The sequence below is a fragment of the Oryx dammah genome, unplaced genomic scaffold, assembly GCF_014754425.2.
Source record: "Oryx dammah isolate SB20612 unplaced genomic scaffold, SCBI_Odam_1.1 HiC_scaffold_23, whole genome shotgun sequence".
In the NCBI taxonomy this organism is placed as follows: Eukaryota; Metazoa; Chordata; class Mammalia; order Artiodactyla; family Bovidae; genus Oryx; species Oryx dammah.
The window spans coordinates 73,096,176-73,121,736 of record NW_024070207.1 but is presented as its reverse complement, the minus strand read 5'-3'; the positions used below and the strand labels follow the sequence as shown (position 1 = coordinate 73,121,736).

Sequence of the window (25,561 nt, the reverse complement as noted above, 5' to 3'; positions counted from 1 at the left end):
TGAAGTATCTATTTCCATCCCCTCACTTTCTGTCTATGTATGTATTTAGCCCTGAAGTGAGTCTCTCACATGGAGCATATTGAAATGTCTTGTTTTTTTAACCAGTCAGCCTATGTCTTTTGGTAGGAGCATTTAGTCCTGTGATTATGGTATGTACTGCATTGCCATTTTATTATGTATTTTCCAGGGTTGGTTTTTTTTTTTTTTTTTTTTTGGTAGTTCTTCTCTATTCATTTCTTCTTTTTGTTTCTACTGTTGTGGTTTCAATTTCTTTTGTAGTATGCTTGGGTTCCTTCTTCTTTTTGGTTTCTGTGTATCTAATGTAGATTTTTTATTTGTGATTACCATATATGTTAGTTAACATGTAATTATATCTACATGTTTTAAACTGGTAGTCATTTAAGTTTAAATGCATTCTTAAAGATCTACATTTCTACTCTCCTCCGTCACCTTTTGTGTTTTTGATGTCATATTTTTCATCTTCATGCTTATCTGTTTACTGTAGTTATAGTTGCTTTTACAATTTTTTTGTCTTTTAATCTACACACTGGCTCATTTAACTAATCTTTGATCTTTACTATATATTGTCTTTCCTAGTGGGGTTTTCTCTTTCCTATAGATTCTTCTTTTCCATTTAGAGAGACCTTTCACTGTTTCTTTTAGGGTAGGTTTAATATTGATGAATGCTTTTAAGTTTTTACTTGTCTAAGAAGTTCTTTCTCCTTGTAAATGGAATAATTATAAGTGGAATAATCTTGCTGGGTAGGGTGTCCTAGGTTGCAGTTTTTTCCCTTTCAAGGCTTTGAATAATAATGCCATTCCCTGCTGGTTTGCGAAGTTTCTGTGGAGAAATCAGTTGATAGCCTTTTGGGGATTCCCTTGTATGTGACTATGTTATTCTCTTGCTGCTGCCTTTAAAATTCTTGCTTTATCTTTAACTTTTGCTATTTTAATTATGATATGTCTTGGTGTGGGTCTGTATGGTTTCATTGTTGGGGGGACCTTCTCTGCTTCCTGTACCTGAATATGTTTCCTTTTTCAGGTTGGGGACATTTTCAGCCATACTTTTCTTCAAGTACATTTTTGATCCCCTTCTTTCTCCTCTCTTTCTTGAACTGCTATAATGTGAATATTGGTGAGCTTAGTGTTATCCCAAAGATCTTGTAGATGCCTTACATTTCTTTTTTTTCCATTTGTTTCTGCTCTTCTGATTGGGTGATTTCCATTATTCTGTCTTCCAGATCCTTTGTGCTTTCTTGTGTATCACTTAGTCTGATATTCATTCCTTGTAGTGTTTTTATTTCAGATATGAAATTATCTGTTTTTGATTGAATCTTTTAAATATAATCTGTGATCATTAATATATGATCATTCCTTGTTAAAATGATCAGTGTTCAGATCAGTTATTTGCCCTATTTCAGTTAATATTTTTTATTGACAATGTTTCAAATTCTTTTTCTGGTAAATTGTTTCTATTTCATTATTTATTTGGGGATTTTCTCTTGCTGTTTCAATTGAGAGCAATTATTCTGCCTTTTCATTTTACCTAACTTTCTGTGCCTCTGAATTTAGATGAAACAGGTACTTGTTATGGTCTGGAAGGGGTGTTCCTATGTGGGAGCACCCCTTTGCAGACTGTGTATGCCCAGTGCCTTTCATGGGAGATGGATTTGATGTGAACACCAGTGATGTCTTTCCTCAGGGTATGCTCACAGCTATCACCTTGATAGAGGGTGTGGCTGGAGATGGAGGTGCTAGCACAGGGTGGGAAGTGGGACTTCCTCTCTGCTCAGTGTCTGTCACCACCCTGTCAGGGACTGAGTCTGATCCCAAGTTGCGGGAGCAGAAGTCCTGAGGGATGAGCTTGAGCTGGCTCCATTCCCATTAAGTTTGTGTTTTCCCTGCTCCCCATACTTGGGACCGTTGCCATAAAGGAGGAGAATGCCGAGCCAAGTAGGGCTTGTGTGCCTACAGAGATCCAATGCTCTGCCTTTGTAGAGGTCTGCAGCTTCCCTAAGATGCAGCCAATGGTTGTGTCTTTTCCCCAGTTGTGGCTACCCTAGGGCTAGTGCCACACTGTGACATGGAGTGGGCATGGCCAGAGCATTCTCTCAGCTTGGAGTGGGGCACCCATGCAGCAAAGTGGTTGTGGGCAACCCAGCAGCTATGTTGCCATCAGAAGTCTAGGGTGCTTCTGGGATGCCTCTTGAGTAAATCCTGCCACTGCTACCCAGCCTGGGCTCTGCCTTAGGACCAGATCACCTCTCCATCTCAAGGTCAAGTTTTTCCCAGATCCTGGCCACCCTAGTTCCAGTACCACACTTGTGGCATGAAGTGAACAGGGCTGGAGCATTCTTTCAGCTCTGGCTGGAGAGCATAGCATGGCTGTGCACAGTGTGTTGCAGGAAAGCAGTAGCCTAAGCCAAACTTTTCTCTGTCCTGCCTGGGGGAAGTCCACCTGTGCTCTACTCATGAGTGGAGCCCAGGCTTCTCTATGGACTTCCATGTATCTTGTCTTACAACCTTGATTGTACAGGAATCTTTCTGCCAATTTCCAGTTTTTAGTGAGAATTGTTCCACGTGTAGATTTATTTTTGATGTGTTCATGGGGAAAGGTGAGCTCCACATCTTTCTCCACCCTCTTGATCTCCTATCAAGAGATACATTTTAAATATAAAGGTACAGATTGGTCAAACATAAAATGATTAAAAAAATAATACCATGCTAACAATAGACATAAGAAAGTTGCAATAGCTATAGTAATGTCAGATAAGGTAGAGTTCAAGACAAAAGGTGTTACTGGACTTTCAAAAGGACATTTAGTGCTAATAAAAGGGTCAATTTATCTGGAAGACATAGGAATCCTAAATGTGTTTGTGTCTAATAACAACCTTCAAATTACATGAAGGAAAAATTGACAGAATTAAATGGAGAAATAGACAAATCTACAACCATAGTTGGAGATTTTCATATTTTTCTTTCAGTAACTGAAAAAATTTCTGGACAGAAAATCAGTAAGGACATAGAAGATCTGGACAGCACTGGCAGCCACCTTAACCTCTTTGACATTTACAGAAAAATATATCCAATAACTGCAAGATACACTTTTTTTCAAGTGCACATGGTATGTTCACCAACTTAGACCATGTTCTAGGCCACCGAATAAGTGTCCATAAATTTTCAAAGATAGAAATCACACTGTGTTCTCTGACTACAATCTAATTTAATTAGCAGTCAATAACAGCATACCTGGGACTTCCTGGAGTGGTAAAGAATCTACTTGCCAATGCAGGAGATGCAGGTTCAATCCCTGAGTCGGGAAGATCCCCTGGAGAAAAAAATGGCAGCCCACTCCAGTATTCTTGCCTGGGAAATCCCATAGACAGAGGAGCCTGGCAGGCTATGGTCTGTGGTGTTGTGGGAGAGTCAGACACAACTTAGTGACTATACCAGGCTTCCCAGGTAGCTAGCTCAGTGATAAAGAATTCACCTGCCAAGCAGGAGGCATGGGTTCAATCCAAGGGTCAGGAAGATCCCCTGGAGAAGGAAATGGCAACCCACTCCAGGATTCTTGCCTGGGAAATCCCATGAGCAGAGGAGCCTGGTGGGCTACAGTCCATGGGGTCACAAGAGTCGGACACAACTTAGTGACTAAACAACAACAATGTACCTAGGAAGTCCCTAAATTTTTTAAAGTTAAACAACATACTTCTAAATAACCCATCAAAGAAGAAATCACAAAGAAAATTAGGAAGTATTCGTAACTGAATAATAGTGAAATACATGAAAACTTGTGAGATACAACTGAAGCAGTGCTGAGAGAAGTGTATAACTGTCAGTAGTTATATTAGAAAAAAGAAAGGTAAAATCAGTTACTAAGAGACTACCTTAAGAAGTTGGAGAAAACAAGAACAAAATAAGCCTAAAGTATATAAAAGAAAGGAAACAATAAAGACAGCCTGGGGGTCAGGGTTGGTGGTAGTAGTGTTGCACAAAAGTTGAACATATATATACTCCCATGACAGATTCACTCCCAAGTATATACCTAAGAGGGATGAGAGCCTTCTATCTTCAAAAGATTTGTACAAGAATGCTCATAGCACCATTATTTGTAATACCCCAGAGTGAACACTACAAATGCCCATACATAATAGAATGGATAAATAAATTTTGGCGTATCTGCACAGTGAAATACTGTTAACAATAAGGTTAAACAGACTATAGTTCTTCAGTTATAAGTAATAACAAATATTAATTTGTTAAATTTTACAAACATAATTTGAGGGGGAAAAAAACACAGAAGAGCATAGAGTTCAGACCCAGGTGAAACTTGTGTATGCTGGTTAAAAGCCAGTATGATGTTCACCCTTAGTGGGAGATTATGAGTGAAATTGGACCTGAGGGCAACTTCTGAGGAGTTAGTAATGTTTTGTATCTTAATTTGGGCATTGATTATATGGATATGTTCAGATGTGAAAACTGATTTAGCTATCCTGTGTTTGGGTATTTTTCTGCATGTATGTTGTTATACTTCAATAAAAACACAAAAGAAAAATTCATAGGTAATATTTATAACAAAACTAAGTGACAGTGTGTCCCCATGAAATTCAAAAACAGGTAAGGGAAGATCATCATAACCACAAGATCAACTAGTAATGGGCATCTGTGTAAACAGAAAGAGTTGACCATCTGAAAGACCCGAAAATGGGAGAATTCCAAAACAGCAAACAGTATTCGCTAATAAGCGTGGCATTCTGACAGGTGCTGTTTCATTGCATTTGAGGTGGTTTTGATTAGCATTTCCCTCATGATTAGTGATGTTGAGCATCTTTTCATGTGCCTTTTGGTCATCTGTTTGTCTTCTTTGGAAAATGTCTGTTTAGATCTTCTGCCCATTTTATAATCAAATTGTATTGAGTTGTCTGAGTTCTTAATATATTTTGGATATTAACCCCTTATCAGACATATCATTTGCCAATATCTTCTCCCATTCAATAGTTTTTTGTTTTGCTGATGGTTCCCTTTGCTGTGCAAAAGCTTTTTAGTTTCATATGGTCCCATTTGTTTACTTTTGCTTTTGTTGTCCTTGCCTGAGGAGACTTATCAAAAAAGAAAATATTGCTAAGACTGACTTCAAAGAACATACTGCCTATGTTTTCTTCTAGATGTTTTATGGTTTTAGGTCTTGTATTTAAGTCTTTAATTCATTTTGGCTTTATTTTTGTAAATTATGTAAAAAAATGGTCTAGTTTTATTTTACATATAGCTATCTTGTTTTCCCAATACCACTTAGCCATAAAAAAGAATGAAATCTTGCAATTTGTAACAGTATGGATGGATCTGGAGGGTATTATGCTAAGTGAAATAAGTCAGAGAAAGATGAATACTGTATGTTTTCACTTATATGTGGAATCTAAAATATAAAAAAAAATGAGCGCCCCAAAACCCAGAAACAGACTCATAGATACAGAGAACAAACTAGTGGTTGCCAGAAGGGAGAAGAATGGAGGAAGAGTGCAATAGGTGAAGGGGATTAAAAGATACAATTTACCAGTTATAAAATAAATAAGGCAGAAGGATGTAACTTATGGTACCAAGAATATAGTCAGTAATATTATAATACCTTTGTATGATGCATAACCTGTACAAATATAGAATGACTGTGTTGTACATCTGAAACAAATATTGTAAGTCACCTATACTTGAATTAAAAAATTTTAATGAAAAAAAAAATAATAAGTGTGGCAGTTCATTTTAAGAACAGTAGTTGAAATGGGAGGGGTTTTACCTTCCAATAAAAACTGAATGAATACAAGGAATCTCTTGTCAGAAGGTCTGAAAGTGATGGAGCTGTCTAACCCTTAATGAACTCTTGAAAATGAGGCACCAGATCTCCCTACTCACACAGTCCCACACTGAGGAGAAACTGTTGAGAATAGAATTCATATGAGCAGAACAGGGATGATAAAGGAGGAGGAAAGAGAAGGTCCGAGAATGGGAGAGAGGACCACAACCAAGACTCTAATCAAGTAAGTCATTATATTCCTTTAACATACATTCAAAACAGAAAGCGTGCCTCTGTGAAGTTAGAAAAGCCACCCTGAACCATACTTCTTTCTGAAAGTTCAGGAAAGCTTAGTACACTGAAGAATGAGCAACAGATTGTGATGATGGTTGCACAACTCTGAATATACTAAAAACCACTGAATTGTATACTTTAAATGGGTGAATTTTATGGTATGTGAATAATATCTCAAGAAAGCTGTAGGAAAAATGAATGGGAGATTACCAAGATCAAATGCCACACAAAATTATTATAAGGAGAAAAAAGAATCAAAAGCATTCCATGTTGCTTATCTGTTTTATGTAAGTAGTATGTATATGTTAATCCCATACTCCTCATTTGTCCTTCCCTCCCTCTCTCCTTTGGTAACCATAAGTTTTCTATGTCTGTAAGTCAGTTTCTGTTCTGTATGTAGATTCATTTGTATTATTTTTTAGATTCCACATGTAAGTTATATAAAGGAATATAATCTGAAAAAATATAGATGTATGTAAATGAATCACTTTGCTGTACACCTGAAACTAACAATTTTGTAAATCAACTATATTTCAATTTTTTAAAAAGGGAAAAAAAGCATTCCAGAAAGACACACTCAAAGAACAACAAATCTAAAATATACTGTTTAAAAATTAGTTTGAAGACATTAATAAAATTAAAGAAGACATAGAAGAACAATATGTAGCAGGATTAGAAAAATTCAGAAATGTAGTGACAACTTGGGGCAATAAGAGGAAAGAATCATTTCAGAAATGAAGGCTAAGGCAGCACACTCTCTGACATAAATCATAGCAATATTTTTAAAGCTCTGTCTCCTCAGGCAGAGGAAACAAAAGCAGAAATAAACAAATGAAACTGATTTAAATTTAAAGACTTCTGCACCACAAAGGAAACCAACAACAAAATGAAAAAATAGCCCACAGAATGGGAGAAAATATTTGTAAATGATATGCCCAATAAGGGGTTAATATCCAGACTACATAGACAGCTCATATAATCAATATGGAAAAAATAATTTAAGAATTGACAGAAGATGCAAGGAGCTCAAACCCAGTGCTCTGTGACAACTTAGAGGGGTGGGAGGTGGGAGGGAGGTTCAAGAGGGAGGAGACATGTATACCTATGGCTGATTCATGTTGATGGATGGTGGAAACCAACACAATATTATAAGTCAATTATCCTCCAACTAAATAAATTTTAAAAAAAGAAGTAAGGAGGTATACAGAAGGAAGTCAGAAAGGGGAAAACAAATATTTATATTAAGCCATACTTCCGGAATATAGAAAAATGGTACTGATGAACCTATTTGCAGGACAGGAATAGAGACGCAGATGTAGAGAACGGACTTGGGGATACAGCAGGGGAGGGAGAGGATGGGGCAAGTTGAGAGAGTGGCACTGACATATATACACCCCCGTGTGTAAAATAGACAGCGAGCTCAGCCCGGCACTGTGATGGCCTAGAGGGGTGTGCTGGCGTGGGAAGTGGGAGGGAAGTTCAAGAGGGAGGGGATATATATATATACTTACGGCTGATTCACATAGCTGTATGGCAGAAATCAACACAACACTAAAGCAATTATCTGCCTGTTAAAAAAAAATGGACAGAAGACCTGAGACATTTTTCTAAAGAAGATATACAGTTAACAAACAGGTACATGAGAAGATGCTCAGCATTGCTAATCATCTGAGAAAGGCAAGTCAAAACCATAATGAAATACCCTCTCACACTTGTCAGAATGCCTATCATCAAGAAGTCTACAAATAACAAGTGTTGGTAAGGATGTGTAGAAGTGGGAACTCTAGTATACTGGTGCTACTGCTGCTTAGTTGCTTCAGTCGTATCCGACTCTGTGAGACCCTATGGACTACAGCCTGCCAGGCTTCTCTGTCCATGGGATTCTCCAGGCAAGAATACTGGGGTGGGTTGCCCTGCCCTCCTCCAGGGGATCTTCCCAACCCAGGGATCAAACCCAGGTCTCCTGCACTACAGGCAGGTTCTTTACTGCTGAGCCATCAGGGAAGCCCAGTACACTGTTGGTAAGAATATAAATCGGTGCAGCTATTATGGAAGGCAGTGTAGTGGTTCCTCAAAAATTAAAGTAGAACTACCATATGATACAGCAGTTCCACTCCTGGATTTTTTTATTTCATTTTTTTTAAACTGGAGGATAATTGCTTTACATTGTTTTGGTTTCTGCCATACAGCAGTATGAATCAGCCATAAGTATATATCTATGTCCCCTCCCTCTTGAACCTCCCTCCTACTCTACTTCCACCCCATCCCATCCCTCTAGGTTGTTACAGAGCACCAGGTTGAGCTCCCTGGGTTGTACAGCGACTTCCCACTCAGTTCAGTCACTCAGTCATGTCCGACTCTTTGCAACCCCATGAACCACAGCACACCAGGCCTCCCTGTCCATCACCAACTCCCAGAGTCCACCCAAACCCATGTCCATCGAGTCAGTGATGCCATCCAACCATCTCATCCTCTGTTGTCCCCTTCTCCTCCTGCCCTCAACCCCTCCTAGCATCAGGGTCTTTTCCAATCAGTCAGCTCTTCACATGAGGTGGCCACAGTATTGGAGTTTCACCTTCAACATCAGTCCTTCCAATGAACACCCAGGACTGATTTCCTTTAGGGTGGACTGGTTGGATCTCCTTGCAGTCCAAGGGACTCCCAAGAGTCTTCTCCAACACCACAGTTCAAAAGCATCAATTCTTCAGTGCTCACCTTTCTTTATGGTGCAACTCTCACATCCATACATGACCACTGGAAAAACCATAGCTTTGACTAGAAGGACCTTTGTTGGCAAAGTAATGTCTCTGCTTTTGAATATGCTGTCTAGGTTGGTCATAACTTTCCTTCCAAGGAGTAAGTGTCTTTTAATTTTATGGCTGCCATCACTGCCTGCAGTGATTTTGGAGCCCAGAAAAATAAAGTCAGCCACTGTTTCCACTGTTTCTGCATCTGTTTGCCATGAAGTGATGGGACCAGATGCCATAATCTTCGTTTTCTGAATGTTGAGCTTTAAGCCAACTTTTTCACTCTTTCACTCTCATCAAGAGGCTTTTTAGTTCCTCTTCACTTTGCCACAAGGGTGGTGTCATCTGCATGTCTGAGATTATTGATATTTCTCCCAGCAATCTTGATTCCAGCTTGTGCTTTCTCCAGCCCAGCGTTTCTCATGATGTACTCTGCATATAAGTTAAATAAGCAGCAGGGTGACAATATACAGCCTTGACATACTCCTTTTCCTATCTGGAACGAGTCTGTTGTTCCACGTCCAGATCTAACTTGCTTCCTGACCTGCATACAGGTTTCTCAAGAGGCAGGTCAAGTGCTCTGGTATGCCCATCTCTTTCAGACTAGCTAGCTGTTTTACATATGTTTTTATATACAGTAATATATATGTTTCAGTGCTATTCTCAATTCATCCCACCCTCTCCTTCCCCCACTGTATCCACAAGTCAGTTCTCTATGTCTGCGTATCTATTCCTGCCTTGCAAATAGGTTAATCAGTACCATTTTTCTAGATTCCATATATCTACATTAATATATGATATTTGTTTCTCTCTTTCTGACTTTACTCTGTGTAACAGGCTCTCAGTTCATCCAGCTCATGAGAACTGACTCAGATTCATTCCTTTTTATGGCTACCACTCCTGGATTTTTAATCCATAGAAAATGGAAACACTAATTCAAAAAAATACTTGCACCCCAATGTTCATAGCAGCATTGTTTACATTGCCCAATATATGGAAGCAACCTAAAGTCTCAATAAGTGAATAGATAAGATGTGGTATATATATGCAATGTATTATATCTTATATGCAATAAGATGTGATATATATGCAATGCCATTAAAAAGAATGAAATATTGCCATTTGCAACAACATGGATAGCCCCTAGAGGGTAATATGCTTGGTGAAAAAAGTTGAGAAAGACAAATACTGTGTGATATCACTTATATGTGGAATCTAAATATATATTAATAAATATAATTAATAACATAAATAATCTAATAATAAATATATCTATGAGAACTAGAGTCAGAGATACAGAGAACAAACAGGTAGTAACAAGTGAGGAGAGGAAAGGGAGGGAAGGGTAGGGGATTAAGAGGTACAAGCTACTATGGATAAAACAAATAAGCTATAGGAATATATTGCATAGCACAGGAAATACAGCCAATATTTTTAAACTATAAATAGGGTATAATCTATAAAATACTGAATTACTATTTTGTACTCCTGAAACTGACTCATTTGAAAAGACCCTGATACTGGGAAAGATTGAAAGCAAGAGGAGAAGGGGATGACAGAGAATGAGATGGTTGGATGGCATCACCAACTCAATGGACATGAGTTTGAGTAAACTCCAGGAGTTGGTGATGGACAGGGAGGCCTGGCGTGCTGTAGTCCATGGGGTCGCAAAGAGTCAGACACAACTGAGTGATTGAACTAAACTCCTGAAACTAATATAATATTGTAAATCACCTATACTTCAATTTGAATAAGAAAAAAGAAACAAAACGAGTGAGTGAACACAACAGAAAATACCTTTCTAAAGTAAGAAACTTTTAAATCAAAGAGAAACAAAGATAAACAGAATTCTAGAAAAAGTGAAACATGAAAAGTTAGCAGAGACATAAGATTATATGAAAAAGAAAACTAAAGCAAGGAAAGGAAATAAATGCTTAAAAGTAATATTGAGGAAACTTTCCTGGAACTAAAAAAAAAAAAAAAAAGATTTGATTTTTAAAAGCACAATACCTGAGAATTTTGACCCAGAATGACCAACAACAAAATTCACATTCTAATAAAATTGCTAGATTTTTCTTTTTAAAGAGAAGAAATTCTTTCTTTTCCGGTTATCGCGGCGTAGGGAACTATGAGCAGCAAAGTCTCCCGCGACACCCTCTATGAGGCGGTGCGGGAAGTCCTGCACGGGAACCAGTGCAAGCGCAGAAAGTTTTTGGAGCCGGTGGAGCTTCAAATCAGCCTGAAGAACTATGACCCTCAGAAGGACAAACGTTTCTCGGGCACCGTCAGGCTTAAGTCCACTCCCCGCCCCAAGTTCTCTGTGTGTGTCTTGGGGGACCAGCAGCACTGTGATGAGGCCAAGGCTGTGGATATCCCCCACATGGACATCGAGGCGCTGAAGAAACTCAACAAGAATAAGAAACTGGTCAAGAAGCTGGCCAAGAAATATGATGCCTTTCTGGCTTCAGAGTCTCTGATCAAGCAGATCCCCTGAATCCTGGGCCCAGGCCTGAACAAGGCTGGCAAGTTCCCTTCCTTGCTGACCCACAATGAGAACATGGTGGCCAAAGTTGATGAAGTGAAGTCCACGATCAAGTTCCAGATGAAGAAGGTGCTGTGTCTGGCAGTGGCTGTTGGCCACGTGAAGATGACAGATGATGAGCTTGTGTACAACATCCACTTAGCTGTCAACTTCCTGGTATCATTGCTCAAGAAAAATTGGCAGAACGTCAGGGCCTTGTACATTAAGAGCACCACGGGCAAGCCCCAGCATCTGTACTAAGGCACAGCTTAATAAACCATACTAAACCATCAAAAAAAAAAAAAGAAGAAGAAATGTCTTAGATACTTCAGCAAAAACAGTAGGTAGTTTGTAAAGGAAGGAAAATTAGATCATCTTTAAACTTTTTGACACCAATACTTTGTACTAGAAGAAAATGGAGTAACATTTAAGATATTCAAGGGGAAAAAATGTAAGTCAAGGACATTATATCTGGTAAAAATGACTTTTAGGTATAAATGGCACAGGTATTTATCAACATGCTAGAACTCAGGAAATATTGGTTCCATAATCCCTTACTGAGAAATTTGCTGAAGAATGAACATAAGACAACAAAAATAAAAGACACTGATATCAGGACTGGTGGTTAACATTAAGTAAATAGTTACATATAGAACTAAGACTAAATGAGATTTAAAAGGGAGTAGAGTATTAATACCTATATACCCTGGGCTCTGATAACATAGATACAGCATAACTTTTTTTAATGAAGAAATGGGGAAAGCACATGCAAAAAAAAAATGAACTATTCTCAGCAGTTATATTGGTAGCAGTATTATTGTTATTCCAAGACGGTGTACTGTGAGATAATATAACTGAGTAATTATGAGTAATTATTCAAATTCCATCATCATCTGTCTTTTGAGGGCTAAGACTTTTAGTGTGGAAGAATACAGATGTACTTCAAAAGAATTTAAGTTAGAAACAAAACAGCCCTGTAGTCTTGAATATGAACTCATGAGGAATTTTATTTAAAAGTAAACATACACAGACACACTTTTGCTTTATCCACTGAAAAGACTTAGAAATAATGAACAGCCCAGAAGCAGTGAGCACACCTAGTAACTCAGTTTGTGTTCTTGAAATACCATTCCCATTCAAAGAAACCAGGATGTATTAGAGAGATAGCTAATTCCAGGTCTGGAAATAAGATTAACTTGGAACATCTTGTCATAGAAGATAGGAAAGAAGCTTTAAAAGACTACTACAGACATATCAAAAAGTTTCAGAAGCCAATTTGAAGATGTTTCCACAGGCCAGACAGTTTGGCTTCCAAAAGGATAATTGCCAGTAGCAACAAGTACATCTAGTACCCAAAACTTGGTTTCTAATACCATTTTCCAATTAAAGGAACCAAGGGCTCTTTAGAGAAATGGGTAATTCTAGTGTTGGAGCAGGGAATGTAAAAGATGAACCTGAAATATCTTGTACACTAGAAAATGAAGAAACACTGAAAAAACAAGAGCAAATAAACTATTGAGGTGTTAATGTGACACAGAGCCTGCTGGAAGAATGTGAGCAGGAAAATAACAGTATCGGATTATAACAAAAATTATAAAACAAGTATCCGTGAGTGTATAGTGATAGAAATAAATGACTAAACTGTACAGAAAAATTCAAAATTTGTGTGTATATACCTGTCTACACCTGTCTTAAGGAGGTGAAGCATAACTCCTCACTTCATAAGTGTAGGCTGTGTTTAGTTACTTGCTTCCAAAGACTATAATGTAGAAGAAGGGAGGAGCAGTAACTTCACTGTTGGGAACCCTACAAACACTACCTTAAGTGATCCTAGTTAACATCAGCAGTAATAAGTCATGTAATAAGGTGTATAGCCTTGATTTGCTGTGATGAGGGAGCCTCTCTGTGTTATTCTCCTCCGAGTCATAACCCTAGTCTAATTATGAGAAAAACATCAGGCAATGCCAGGTTGAGGAACATTCTGCAAAATACCTGAGTATACCTCAAAACTGTCCAAGTCATCAAAAACTTGGAAAGGGAGAAATTGTCACAGCCAAGAGCAGACTAAGGAGACAGGGGACTAAATGTAATATGGAATATTTGATGCAATCCTGGAACCAAGAGAAAAAAAATAGGACATTAGGTGAAACCTAAGGAAATTTGAATAAAGTATGAGCTTTAGTTGTTAATTATGTATGTATCAGTATTGGTTCATTAGTTATGACACACAAACCATAGTACTGTAAGATGTTAACAATAAAGGGAAGTGGGGTACAGATGTATAAGAACTCTACTATCACAATTTTTCTGTAAATTAAAACTATTCTAAAATTTAAAAGTTGGAACATCTTTTAGAAGTCATTGCAATTCATTGAAACCCACCAAATATGAGTCCCACCAAATCCATGAGTCCATAACTGTATTTAAAAAGAAAAATTGTTCAATTTCAAAGGATGGTAAGGAGCTAATTTATTGCCTTGAGAAATGGTAAATTAAAGCAAAAGAATCAGGCATTTATCTTGTCCTTTTTTCTGGGTGACTAAATAGTAGTAGATGAGAGGAAGCCTGTCTTTATAAAAGCATTCTACTTAGTAAAAAAGAAATGTTAAAGTTAAGAGTATCACCTTTTTGAAACCCCAGGAAAATTAATGAATATAGACATTGAGCATCAACAGCTGCTAACATCACAGCATGTGAGACACAAATACTGTGTGCCAACACCACCTACTTTCATGTGGAAGGGATCAACCCTGAGTCACATCAAGCTCTGTAACCACTTGCCATTCTGCAAAAATACAGAAGAACATGGACTCCATCACTACTATGAGGTCAGCAAAATCCAGATTTTTTCAGAAACTACAGGTCAAATGCTCCAGCCTCTTCAATAGATAACTTGTAAAGAAAGAAAGGGATTGAAGAAGAAACCTGTAAATTAAAAATATATCAAAATATTTTTAAATGGGTAAAACTAATCTCAGAAACATAATGCTAAGTGAGAGAAGTCAGACACAAAAGACCACATGTTACTTGATTCCATTTATGTGAAATCTTCAGAATAAGCAAATCTGTAGAGACAGAAGGTAGATTAATGATTTCCAGGGAAGGAAGTAATGGGAATTAACTTCAGATGAGTACAAGGAATCTTTTAGGGGTGATAGAAAATTTTTTTGAGACAGCAATTTTTAATGTTTATTTGGCTGTGTTGGGTCTTAATTGAAGCATGTGAGATCTAGTTCTCTGACCAGGGACTGAACCTGGGCTCCCTGCATTGGGAGCATGGAGTCTTAGCTACTGGACCACCAGGAAAGTCCCAGGGTGATAAAAATTTTAAAAATTGGATTGTAGTGATGGTTGCACAACTCTGTACTAAAGATCTTTGAGCAAAAAATCAGTGTAGAAATGGACAACTCTGGTGTCTAGGGATGCATGCTTGGATAATAAACTCGAAGAAGTTATTACTATAAAAGGTAATATAGTGGTTACCTTTGGATGGCGAGGATATGATTTGGATGCTCATAGAGAAGCCTTGTGGATGGGTACAGAAAATCTATTTTCTTGACCCAAGAGGACGCTATAAAGGTATAGCCTCCTTATGAAAGTTTAAGTTATATGTATTTTTGTGTGATTTCCAGTATCTTTTATTTTACAATAAAAGGGTTAAATAGAACACAAGACTCTTAAACTATTAAAAGAGATCGGGTTCCCTACATATTTCATTCTTTATCATAGTGATGAGAGTATTTCTCGTGGGCAAATTCAAGGTAGCTAGGAAATGTTCCCCTTACCTCACAGCAGAAAGAAAAAGTCAGTGCAAAAGAGAAATGGAGCATTTAGTTTCATTTCTTTTGAGTGTACACTGCATGACAAGTGCCATTCGGACCTCACACCCTGTTCCAAACATGTGCAAAATAAAATACATTCTTTTCTGGTGGATTCAACTGCCCTGTGATATCCAGTTTTACACATAAAATTGTAGAACCGTAATAAAGGAAATGGAAGGAGGAGGAGCAGTCACCTACAGTCAAATCACAAATCATAAAATCAAATATTTTTTACTTTAATGTTTTGTCATGCAAGTGGGATAACCACTATACTACGGAAATACTTCAGTGTTTTTGGTTTGCTGGGGGTTTGTTGGTCAGTTGGCATTTCTGTTTTCTGTTGTGAGGGCTTGGCCGTTTTAGCAACAATTCTTTCCCAAAATAGAATTCATTTTGAGGGGCAACTTTTATGTGTTTGCCTTCTTATAAAAACAGCTCAGAGAATTTTGTCTTACATGTCACCTGTTGTGTAATATTAAGTACTGTCCCCAATTCTGCTTGTCCCAGGGTAGACAGCTAGCTATATTTTCCTTGTCTTCCTGTTATGTGGTCATGTTCAGAGTGGAGCTGGGGCCCATGACAGTCCCTCCTTTCTTCACCCCTGCTTTCTCATTTTTATGATTGGGCAGAGTTTAAAAGAGCAGCTCAGCAACAAGAAGATCAGGAACATGAGGAGGAAGAGGATGAGCAGGCAGTCCGCAGAGCTCGGGAGTGGGATGACTGGAAGGACACCCATCCTAGAGGTTATGGCAACCGGCAGAACATGGGTTAGCCTCCCCACAACAAGACAGGACAACAGGGGCTTACATCTTCCCCGCCAAGGACAACTACGCCGTCTCCCCCTCCCTGGTCTTCTGCTTCAGCTGTGTACGAAGGCAGAGATGCTTAGTCTTGCTTAGTGTTCAATAAAATGTCAAGCAATGAAGTGTGTATTTGTACCCTAAATGATAAGCCAGAAATCTTGTTTTGGCATTAATCATTCTCATCATGGTATATTTTAATTTTCTTAAGTGGAAAGAAAAGACTGAGAAATGACTCTGTATAATCAATCAATGGCTGTATGAATTATCTTGAAAAAAATAATAAAATAAAGGTTCCCTTCTATCACATGCGCCTGTGCAGAAATAATGGTATCAGCTGCTTTTTTGGGAGACTTGGGGGAAGGGGGTCAGCTATGGGTCCCTGGGCTTATGGCAAGATCCTGGTCATCTCTCTTTGACATAGGCCATGAGTTACCCAGCATCAGAGCTGCCCAGGCTAGCTGGAGCTTGCTTTCTCCTCCCTACCCTGGTACTGTGAACTAACCCAACACTTGCTTTATAGGAATGAGCACAAAAGCCAGGACTTTTCCTGTCATATGACCTTGTTTGCAGGAATTACAGCTATAAACAAACTGACCATAATAATCCTATCTACCCAGTCTTCCTTGCCTCAGCCATGAGAAATGAGGAAACAGATAAAGCACTATGAGAGCCATCCTTGTGTGTGCATCTGAGACTGGGGCCTTTACTCTAGAATTATCTGAAACCCTTAGGGTAAAGAATAGTTGAGGCTATAGCCTAACTCTTAAGTGGGCTGCTGGAAGATCATTTTGGCCCTCTTTGCCTGTTCTATGCATACCTGGCATGGCCCCAAGCAGTCAATGTGCTGTCGTGGTCATTTTGCTGGTAATAAGGTGCCTGCAGTCATGCCAATAATGGAGTGGACAAGGGGGGACGGCACAGATGACAAGGAAAAGTACCTGCTTTCTGCAGTAAAGAGAAGACATCCTCAGCTCCCGAGTTGATACCCTAGAACAGCAACCATGTGTTGAGACAAATGATCTGTATAGAAAACATACTTTTGTTCTATGTGGCTTTGGTACACTTAGATTTTGTGTTAAGAAGATGACTCAGCCTTCCTATTCGAGCTCCTGCAGTCTAGCTTAGGAGAGGGGTTTGAAAAGGAGACTTAGTTCCCTTTCCTTTGCAGGGTGTTATGTGGAGTGCTGTGAGGCGATGAGTAGGAGGTTGTGTTTAGTGGCAGATGACAGAAAACTACCAATAATACATTTGTAAATTGCTTAATAAAGGGTTCATGTCACTCTCACAACATAAGCTCCTGAAACTGGGGGAGCACAGATTAACTTCTCCAAGGATTTGGGAAGCAAACAGTCGTTTTTTTAGTTCTCTTCCAATTATTGCCAGGCTGCCTCTAGCAATGGCCTATTTCCTGCCCTCCAAACTCCACCCTGAGCTCATTCCCCAAATGGGCCAGGTTAGGGTTTTCCCCTTGGTCTGAGTCTATTTAAAGGTGGTCTTTTCAGAAGATCAGCTTGATTAAGCCCCCTCACATTCTGATATCTAAGAGGCAAACTAGACAAGGTGGTTTTGAATCCTGGCTTTAAAGTTGAAAGCTGTGTGACCTTGGGCAATATAATCTCTGAACTGCTCCTCTGTTTTCTTACATTTGCAGGTGAGCTGTTTCATGGGATTGTTGTAAGAGTTCAATGTATAACAGACTGAAGTGTTTTCATCTGAGCCCAGTGACTACAGTCTGTCCACTAGGACAGGAAAGGAAATGGACAGATAAATATGGGAAACTCTGTTCTGTGCCAGGTACTGGAGCCAGCACTTTCACATGCTATTAACACTCACAGTGACCCGCAAAATAGGTGGCATTGTCCCCATTTTACAGGTGAGAAAACAAGCCCAGAGAAGCTGAATGATCTCTTCAAGTTCACGTGAGTAAGAAGCTCTGCTTCTATCATTTTCCATGTGCTTCCCAATTGCTTGTGCTTTTGTTATGCATCTTAAAAGGGCTTAAAAAGGGAGCAGCTTTAAAAATCCAAGCCCCCCCCCAAAAAAATAAATAAATAAATAAATTAAAAAAAAAAAAAATCCAAGCCCAAACCACCACTTAGACGTTATTGGAGCTCTAGAAATTCCTTTTTAGCTGGCTCACCAAACAAAAGGTTATGCCAGCCTGCCTCCCCCCTGCCATTTCCCCCTCAGATGGAGGATAAGAAGACAGAGGCGGTGAGCAAACCCATCTTCCTCCATTTTCCTCCTCAGTCCTCTGCTCCTGCCAACCAGGCTGCCAAAAACAAACAAACAAAAAACACCTTCTCACCATAACAAGGCATTTCAGGGTCCTAGAGTGACTGAGTTGGGTTTGGTACACTCCAGGAAGCCAGGACTCAAAGCATTCCACAGATATTAATAATAGTAGTTTGCACTATGTTTATTTCATATATGCTGCTTATTTCATTCTCCACAGTCTGTTGGGCAGGAGATGATGCCTTCATTTTACAGGGAAGGAAACCGGCTTGGAGAAATGCAGTGAGTGACTTAGTTCAGTAACACAGCTAAATAAATACATGGACTGTGCAAATATCAGTGCAGCCAAAGTATTTGCCCTCTGTAGCTCTCACATGGAGGACAATTATTTAGAAAAGGTGAATACTGAGCACTATTTCTTTTAAAGCCATTATGTGGTGATTTGTCCTTTCCACTCATTCTTTTCAACATCCCTGTAGGAAAGACAGGGCAGGGGACTGAGTGAGCAGATTCCAAGCTCAAGAAATTGGAGTTAAGTGTTCTGAGTTAGAGTCTATCCTCTGGGCTCTGCTGCTCCCTAGCCAGGTGACCCAGGCCACCCAGGTCACCAGGGTCACTGCTGTCATTTAAAACAACATGTAAAGGATAAAGCTTTTGAAACTTAATCCATCTCTCTGTGTCATCTGAAAGCCAAAATCCTCCTCTGCTTGCTGTGGGCCTCCAGTTTGCTCATCAGCACAATAGACACACTGCCACCTGGTTCTGTCGGACACCCAAGATAGCACTATGACCACTGCCTCCTTGCAAAACAGCTCCTTCCTACACCTGCATGTCGTTTCCTCACATTACTTTTCACCCATTCATCCAAGGAACAGTTTAACCTTGGCTCAGTTCCCTCACACTCCATAGAAAGGAGATGTGGGTTTTGTCAGATGCTAACAGTATCTGGCCTACTTACCTCACAGGCCAGAATGAGGAGTTAATGAAATCAAATATGGAAAAGCATTTTGAACAATTATAAAACACGGCACAATTATTTGTAAGTTTGGAAGCCAGAGGAGGGGACGTATTTTTTTAATTCAATGTTTCACAACTATAACCCCTATGCCCCCATTGCTTTGGGGTTCTCCAGGTGGCTCAGTGGTAAAGAAGTAAAGTGAAGTGAAGTGAAGTGAAAGTCACTCAGTCGTGTCCAACTCTTTGCAACCCAATACGTCTCCCACATTGCAGGCAGATTCTTTACCAGCTGAGCCACAAGGGAAGCCTGCCAATTCAGGAGCCAGAGGAGATGCAGTTTCGATCCCTGAGTTGGGCAGATCCCCTGGAGGAGGAAATGGCAACCCACTCCAGTATTCTTGCCTGGGAAATCCCATGGACAGAGGAGCCTTGTGGGCTATGGTCCATGGGGCCACAAAGAGTTGGACATGACTGAGCGATAGAGCACACATATATCACCACCAGCGAAAAAGTTTGTGACATGCTTTGCTTTGTGTGCTGGAGATGAACAGCATAGGAAAGAATTGTTACATGCAGTGGAAGTTACATGCAGAGAACCGGATTTTACTTATCTGCCCACCAGGTCACCCTTGACAAATGTATGTGAAAGGATGGTAAACAAAGTCTTAATTTCAGTTTTTTGTTCCACCTGGCAGTAAGTCCCTCCAAGAGAGTACAACACGGCAATGATTTAGGCTAGCCTATTCCTGTGTGGGAGCACGAATAAAAAGAATAGCTGCCATGTATTGAGTACCTACTGTATACAAGGAGTTAATACAACAAAAGCCCATGGTAGATCATACTATTGCCTCAATTTGTAAATGAGGAACTTGAAGCTCAGAGAAGGGATTTCTCAAAGATCACTTAGTGCTCAGAGTTGAGCTGGGCCTGGATTCCAGGTGGGCCTGACTCCACAGGCCACATCCTTCCAGGCCACCATGCTCCCTAGGAAGTACAAAGCAAGGAGGACATATGAAGGAGGGTGAGGCACCCTGCTCTAGGGATAACCACTCCCCTCCTCTCTCTCAATTCTGAGCAACAATTCCATCCGTTTTGCCTGCCAGGCCCTTCAAGGGCACATCTGAGACCTGCACACCAAGGGAACATCCCTGACTCATAAATCTCCCCTTCCTGGGGCCCCACATCCCTCAGCCTGTAGAATATTCCTGCTCCCAAGGCCAGGCCCACCCGCTCTCCCCTCCCAGCCCTAACTGATGTGGGTACCAGTAAATCTTTCAAACCCTCTGTTCCACCCTCTCACCTAGGGGTTCCTACATATTTTCTAAGCCAGTCAAAGCCCCCCCACCCTTCTTGATCTACCAGGCCCTCCTGGACAACTGAGACCAGTTCCAGGCCATGAGCACATGACTTTTCAGCCAGGGGCCGGGAGGGCAGATTTCTGCCTGAATTCTGAGGCCCTTCCACACTCAGCAACAGATAGCACGTCTGCTTTCCTGCTCCCCTTGTCCTGGGCTCAGACATTGAGAGATTGGCAGAAAGGCTCGTCACCAGCTTTATGGAACCTGTCTTTTCCTTTCCTTGTCTACCTTCTGCCTAGGTGAGCTCACCCCGCCTCCACCCTCCGTGACTGACCACATGTGTGCTGATGGCCCTGATCTTTCTGCTGAGCTCCCTGACCTATATCCTATCATCTACCACACAGTGCCTCTTGATGAACAAAAATGCAAATTCAACAGCCTGGCAATGAACTCATTCCACTCCTCATTCCCCACCCTTCTGGCTCCATTAGAGCTTCTTAGGGCCCTTTCGCCTATTTAGTTCTCTTCCTGAGAAGCTCGGCACTGTGTCTGGCCTTCTCCCCTTCACAAAGCCAGCATTCAGTGTCTGCAGAATGAATTGCTGAATGAATGAATCCCATCATGAATCATGCTTCTTTGTCAGGCAGATTCACCATAATGCAGCCTCTTTCTTTTCATATTCAAACAACTTTCCATAAAAGAAAACCTAGTATCCCTTCACCTTAAAGCAGCAATCATTTCTCTCTCAGACCTCCTTTCATCCTATCACTGAAGGGACCACATTTTCACAAAGTATAATCAGTGAAGAGGTCTGCTTTATACTTGACTTTGAAATCTTAGTGTATCATATACTATAGAGTCTGCCTTATAATAATTTTAATGACTGCTGATTCGTCTATAAGATTGCTATATAATAGCTTACTTAGCCAGGCCCAGATTTTGAACATTTGGATTGTTTCCAGGTTTCTCCTGCTATTTCCTTTATTCATTTAACAAAGCAAATTACCTTATTTGCTTGGATTCACAGAAAATATCCCTGGAGGACGAGGGATGTGGGGTTGTTAGAGGCCAGGAGTGGGAAGGAGACTTTCCATTGAATTTTCCAATAGGCACTTTTAAATTTTGAATCATGTGAATATGCTGATAATCCAAGATATATATGCCAAAAACTTACTGTACATGGATCATCCCACTAGAAGCTTGATATAGCACTGGAATCTACACCAACTTCCTAATATGTGTTCTCCTAAAAATATGTATAATGTACCTTGAGAATCCAGAGGAGAGAACAGGGTGGAGAATTTCAGAAAATGACATTTTCACTGAACCTTGAAGCATGGCTAAGAGTTAGGCTGATAAATAGACCACCATGGGCCAAGGCCCAGAATAGCAAAGGGCACTTCCTGGTTGGGAAAAAGAGACTGTATCCGGTGTGTTGTGAAAGTTATGGGAAATGAGTCTTTCAAGGAGGGCAGAAACCAGTGTAGAAAGAGCTCTGGAGGCCAGGCTTTGGGGTTCAAACTTGATTCCAGAGGCCACGGGAGCGTTTGGAGGGTTGGAAACAGGACAGAGGGTAAGAGCTCTGTTTGACAGCAATCCTCTGGCAGCAAAGGACCGAAGGAAAGGAGAACAGCAGGGAGCAGCCTGCTGAAGTCCAGGAGACAGTGACCAAGGCCTGATCTAGGAGACCAGCTGTCCCAGTGAGCCTTTGTTTTAGCACTGAAGGTCCTGTGTCCTGGGCAACCCCTCAGTCTCTGGCAAATAGACATATTAGGTCATTCTAGCCTGAATCAAGGCACTAGATACTGCATTTTCCCCAGCCTGCCTGTTCTGAGAAGTGATCTCATGACTTCCAAGAGATTTTGAAATACCAATTTCTGGCCCCCTCGGTCCCCTTCTCCAGCCACTACTCTTGGGTTCATTTACTTTCAGTAGGTTCTTTCTGGGCTTCCCAGGTGGCTCAGATGGTAAAGGATCTACCCACAGTGCAGGAGACCCTGGTTTGATTCCTGGGTCAGGAAGATCCCTGGAGAAGGGCATGGCAACCCACTCCAGTATTCTTGCCTGGAGAATCCTATGGACAGAGGAGCCTGGTGGGCTATAGTCCATGGGGTCAGGAGGAGTTGGATACAACTGAGCGACTAACACACATATAGGTTCTTCTAGAGCTGCTGATCTCCAGACATAAAGTGATTTATAAGGACAACATCCCCATTCACCAAAGTCCAGTCTTCTCTCCTTCTGTTCCTCTCCACAAACCTGAGGCTCCCACCAAATGAAAGTAGTCCCTGTGCCAAAGCAAACCTGCAGACTTCTTGGTCTCCCAGGCCACCTCAAGACAGATCACACTCCCTGCTTCTCTGCTTGATTGGGCAGAGTTTATTTTTATTTTTTTTTAATTTAAATTTATTTAATTGGAAGCTAATTACTTTACAATATTGTATTGGTTTTGCCATACATCAACATGAATCTCTGCTTGTCAGAGCACCTCTCCATAGCTGAATACCAGTACCATGAAGCAGCTCCTGGGTGTCACACACTGCCTGAGAACTTTTCAAACATTACCACTAGTCCTCACAGCAAATAAATATGATTAGTCCCTTTTTCCAGAGGAGACTCAGAGAGGGGAAATGTCTTGTCTAGGGTCACACAGCTACTAGCGTTCCCCTCTGTCTTCTTCATAGAGGGGATGGCCCTAATCCTTGTATTGATGATGTGTGCATTTCTCTCACACCCTGCCAGCCCCATGACCCACCAGACACACAACTGTCAACCTAGAACAATTCCACGCTTGTAGTAGAACCCCAATAAAAAGTTGGTGAAAGAAGGGACTATGTATCGATATGTCCCTTGTAGTACCTAACACAATGCCTGGTATTAGATAGGATCTCCTATTCAGCAAAGAAAAAGCAAGAGAATTCCAGAAAAACATCTATTTCAGCTTCATTGACTACACTAAATGAAGTTTGACCACGTGGATCACAAAAATATGTGGAAAACTCTTCAAGAGATGGGAATACCATATCACCTTACCTGTCTCCTAAGAAACCTGTATGCAGGTCATGAAGCAACAGTTAGAACTGGACGTGGAACAACAGACTGGCTTAAAATTGGGAAAGGAATATGTCAATGCTATATATTATCACCCTGCTTATTTAACTTATATGAAAGTACATCATGCGAAATGCTGGGCTGGATGAATCACAAGCTGAAATCAAGAGAAATATCAACAACCTCAGATAGGCAGATGATACCACTCTAGTGGCAGAAAGCAAAGAGGACCTAAAGAGCCTCTTTTTTTGTAATAAGAATTTTATGAAGTCTTTATGAAATCAAAATACTCATCACCAGATATTTTTGTAAAATTTTCATTATGAAAAGCAATAACCAAAGTAAACACATATTACAATGCAGAAATAATTGCAAGGATTCCGAGAATAGAAGAATCAAAAAATTATAAATACTATACTCAAAGATATGTGCAAAGCTATCACATCCATAAAATAAAAATCGTAAGGTATAGAAAATGCAGAACCAAAAGTTGTTCAAAACTTTAAAATAATAATAGAAATATAAAAATCAGTAAACGTTTTGGAAGCTGACATAAAGAGCCTCTTGATGAGGGTAAAAGAGGAGAATGAAAAAGCTGGCTTAAAGTTCAACATCAAAAAACTAAGATCATGGCATCCAGTCCCATCACTTCATGGCAAATAGATGGGGAAACAATGGAAACAGTGACAGACTTTATTTTTGGGGGCTCCAAAATCACTGCAGATGGTGGGTGACTGCCCCCACGAAATTAAAAGATGCTCTTCAGAAGGAAAGCTATGACAAACCTAGACATCATATATAAAAGCAGAGACATCACATGGCCAACATAGGTCCATATAGTCAAAGCTATGGTTTTTCCAGTAGTCATGTACAGATGTGAGAGTTGTACCATAAAGCCTGAGCACTGAAGAATTGATGCTTTCGAGCTGTGGTGCTAGAGAAGACTCTGGAGAGTCCTTTGGACTGCAAAGAGATCAAGCTGGTCAATCCTAAAGGAAATCAGTCCTGAATATTCACTGGAAGGACTGATGCTGACGCTAAAGCTCTAATACTTTGGCCACCTGATACAAAGAGCCAGATCATTGCAAAAGACCCTGATACTGGGAAAGATTGAGGGCAGGAGGAGAAGGGGACGACAAAGGATGAGGTGGTTGGATGGTATCACCGACTCAATGGACATGAGTTTGAGCAAGCTCCAGGAGATGGTGAAGGACAGGGAAGCTTGGCGTACTGCAGTCCATGGGGTCGCAAAGAGTCAGATTGACTGAGTGACCAAACAGCAATTCCGATATTGCTGAAATTGCAGGACCGCACCAAATGAGGGCGTGACTGAAGGGCAGCAATCAGAAGAGAGCCTGTTATGGCAAAACCTCAGCTGTCCAAAGCTTTCTAGAAATGAGTCATTCTGAAGGCTGAGGGTGAACCTTCAGAAATCAGGAAGAAGAATCCTAGAGCTGTTGCTTTTTTCTCAGAGATTCCCTGGCTTCCACTCCTCCCCTTCTGAGCTACCTGGTCCCCTTGGTCTTCTTTTCCTTCCAGTCTGCTTTGTTTTTCTGTTGTTCCTACAAAGCTTCTTAGCTTCTGGTTTGGCACACTAACTGCAGTCTTTGCTGGACTACCCTTCCCCATGCCTTTTTTGCCCTTTCTCCTCACCGCAACAATCCCACCACCATCGCTTCCACAGAGCCTTCCCTGCCCTCCTCAGGCTGGTGGATGCTTCCCTCACCTGCATTCGCACACCCCACAGCACCCCATATGGGTGTCTGTGATTACGCCCACCTCACATGCTGGACTGTGTGTTTCTTGATGGTTAGAATCATATCAGCCCTAAATGTTTATGAATGAAATTTATAGGCCATTTTGTGCTTCTCAGCTGCCTCTCCTTTGCTTACTCCAAGACAGCTAAGGTTTTGCTTATTGGTTGGTTGGATTGTCATTGGGAAATCATGAGTGCTTATTGTTCAGGATTTGTCACTCACCTACTTCTCTTCTTCTTGCTTTTACTACATTCACTGGTGTTTATGTTGCGCTTATCCATTTGGCTCAGAA

General features: G+C 40.4%; 1 protein-coding gene and 1 pseudogene across 2 annotated transcripts in view; both read left to right on the top strand.

The window, feature by feature from the left end:
• IGBP1 (immunoglobulin binding protein 1) overlaps positions 1 to 16,293 on the top strand; it is a 43,957-nt gene extending 27,664 nt beyond the window's left edge. Inside the window, exon 6 of one of the 2 annotated variants that reach the window (XM_040265764.1) lies at positions 15,798 to 16,293. In XM_040265764.1, the coding sequence (XP_040121698.1) occupies positions 15,798 to 15,940 (143 nt within the window). In that variant the 3' untranslated portion in view covers positions 15,941 to 16,293. Of the gene's footprint in view, positions 1 to 4,617; positions 6,370 to 15,797 lie in introns of those variants that run through there. The other variant, XM_040265765.1, reaches the window with a different exon arrangement.
• On the top strand, positions 10,917 to 11,652 carry LOC120882034 (annotated as a pseudogene).
• Positions 16,294 to 25,561: the final 9,268 nt, after the last annotated feature.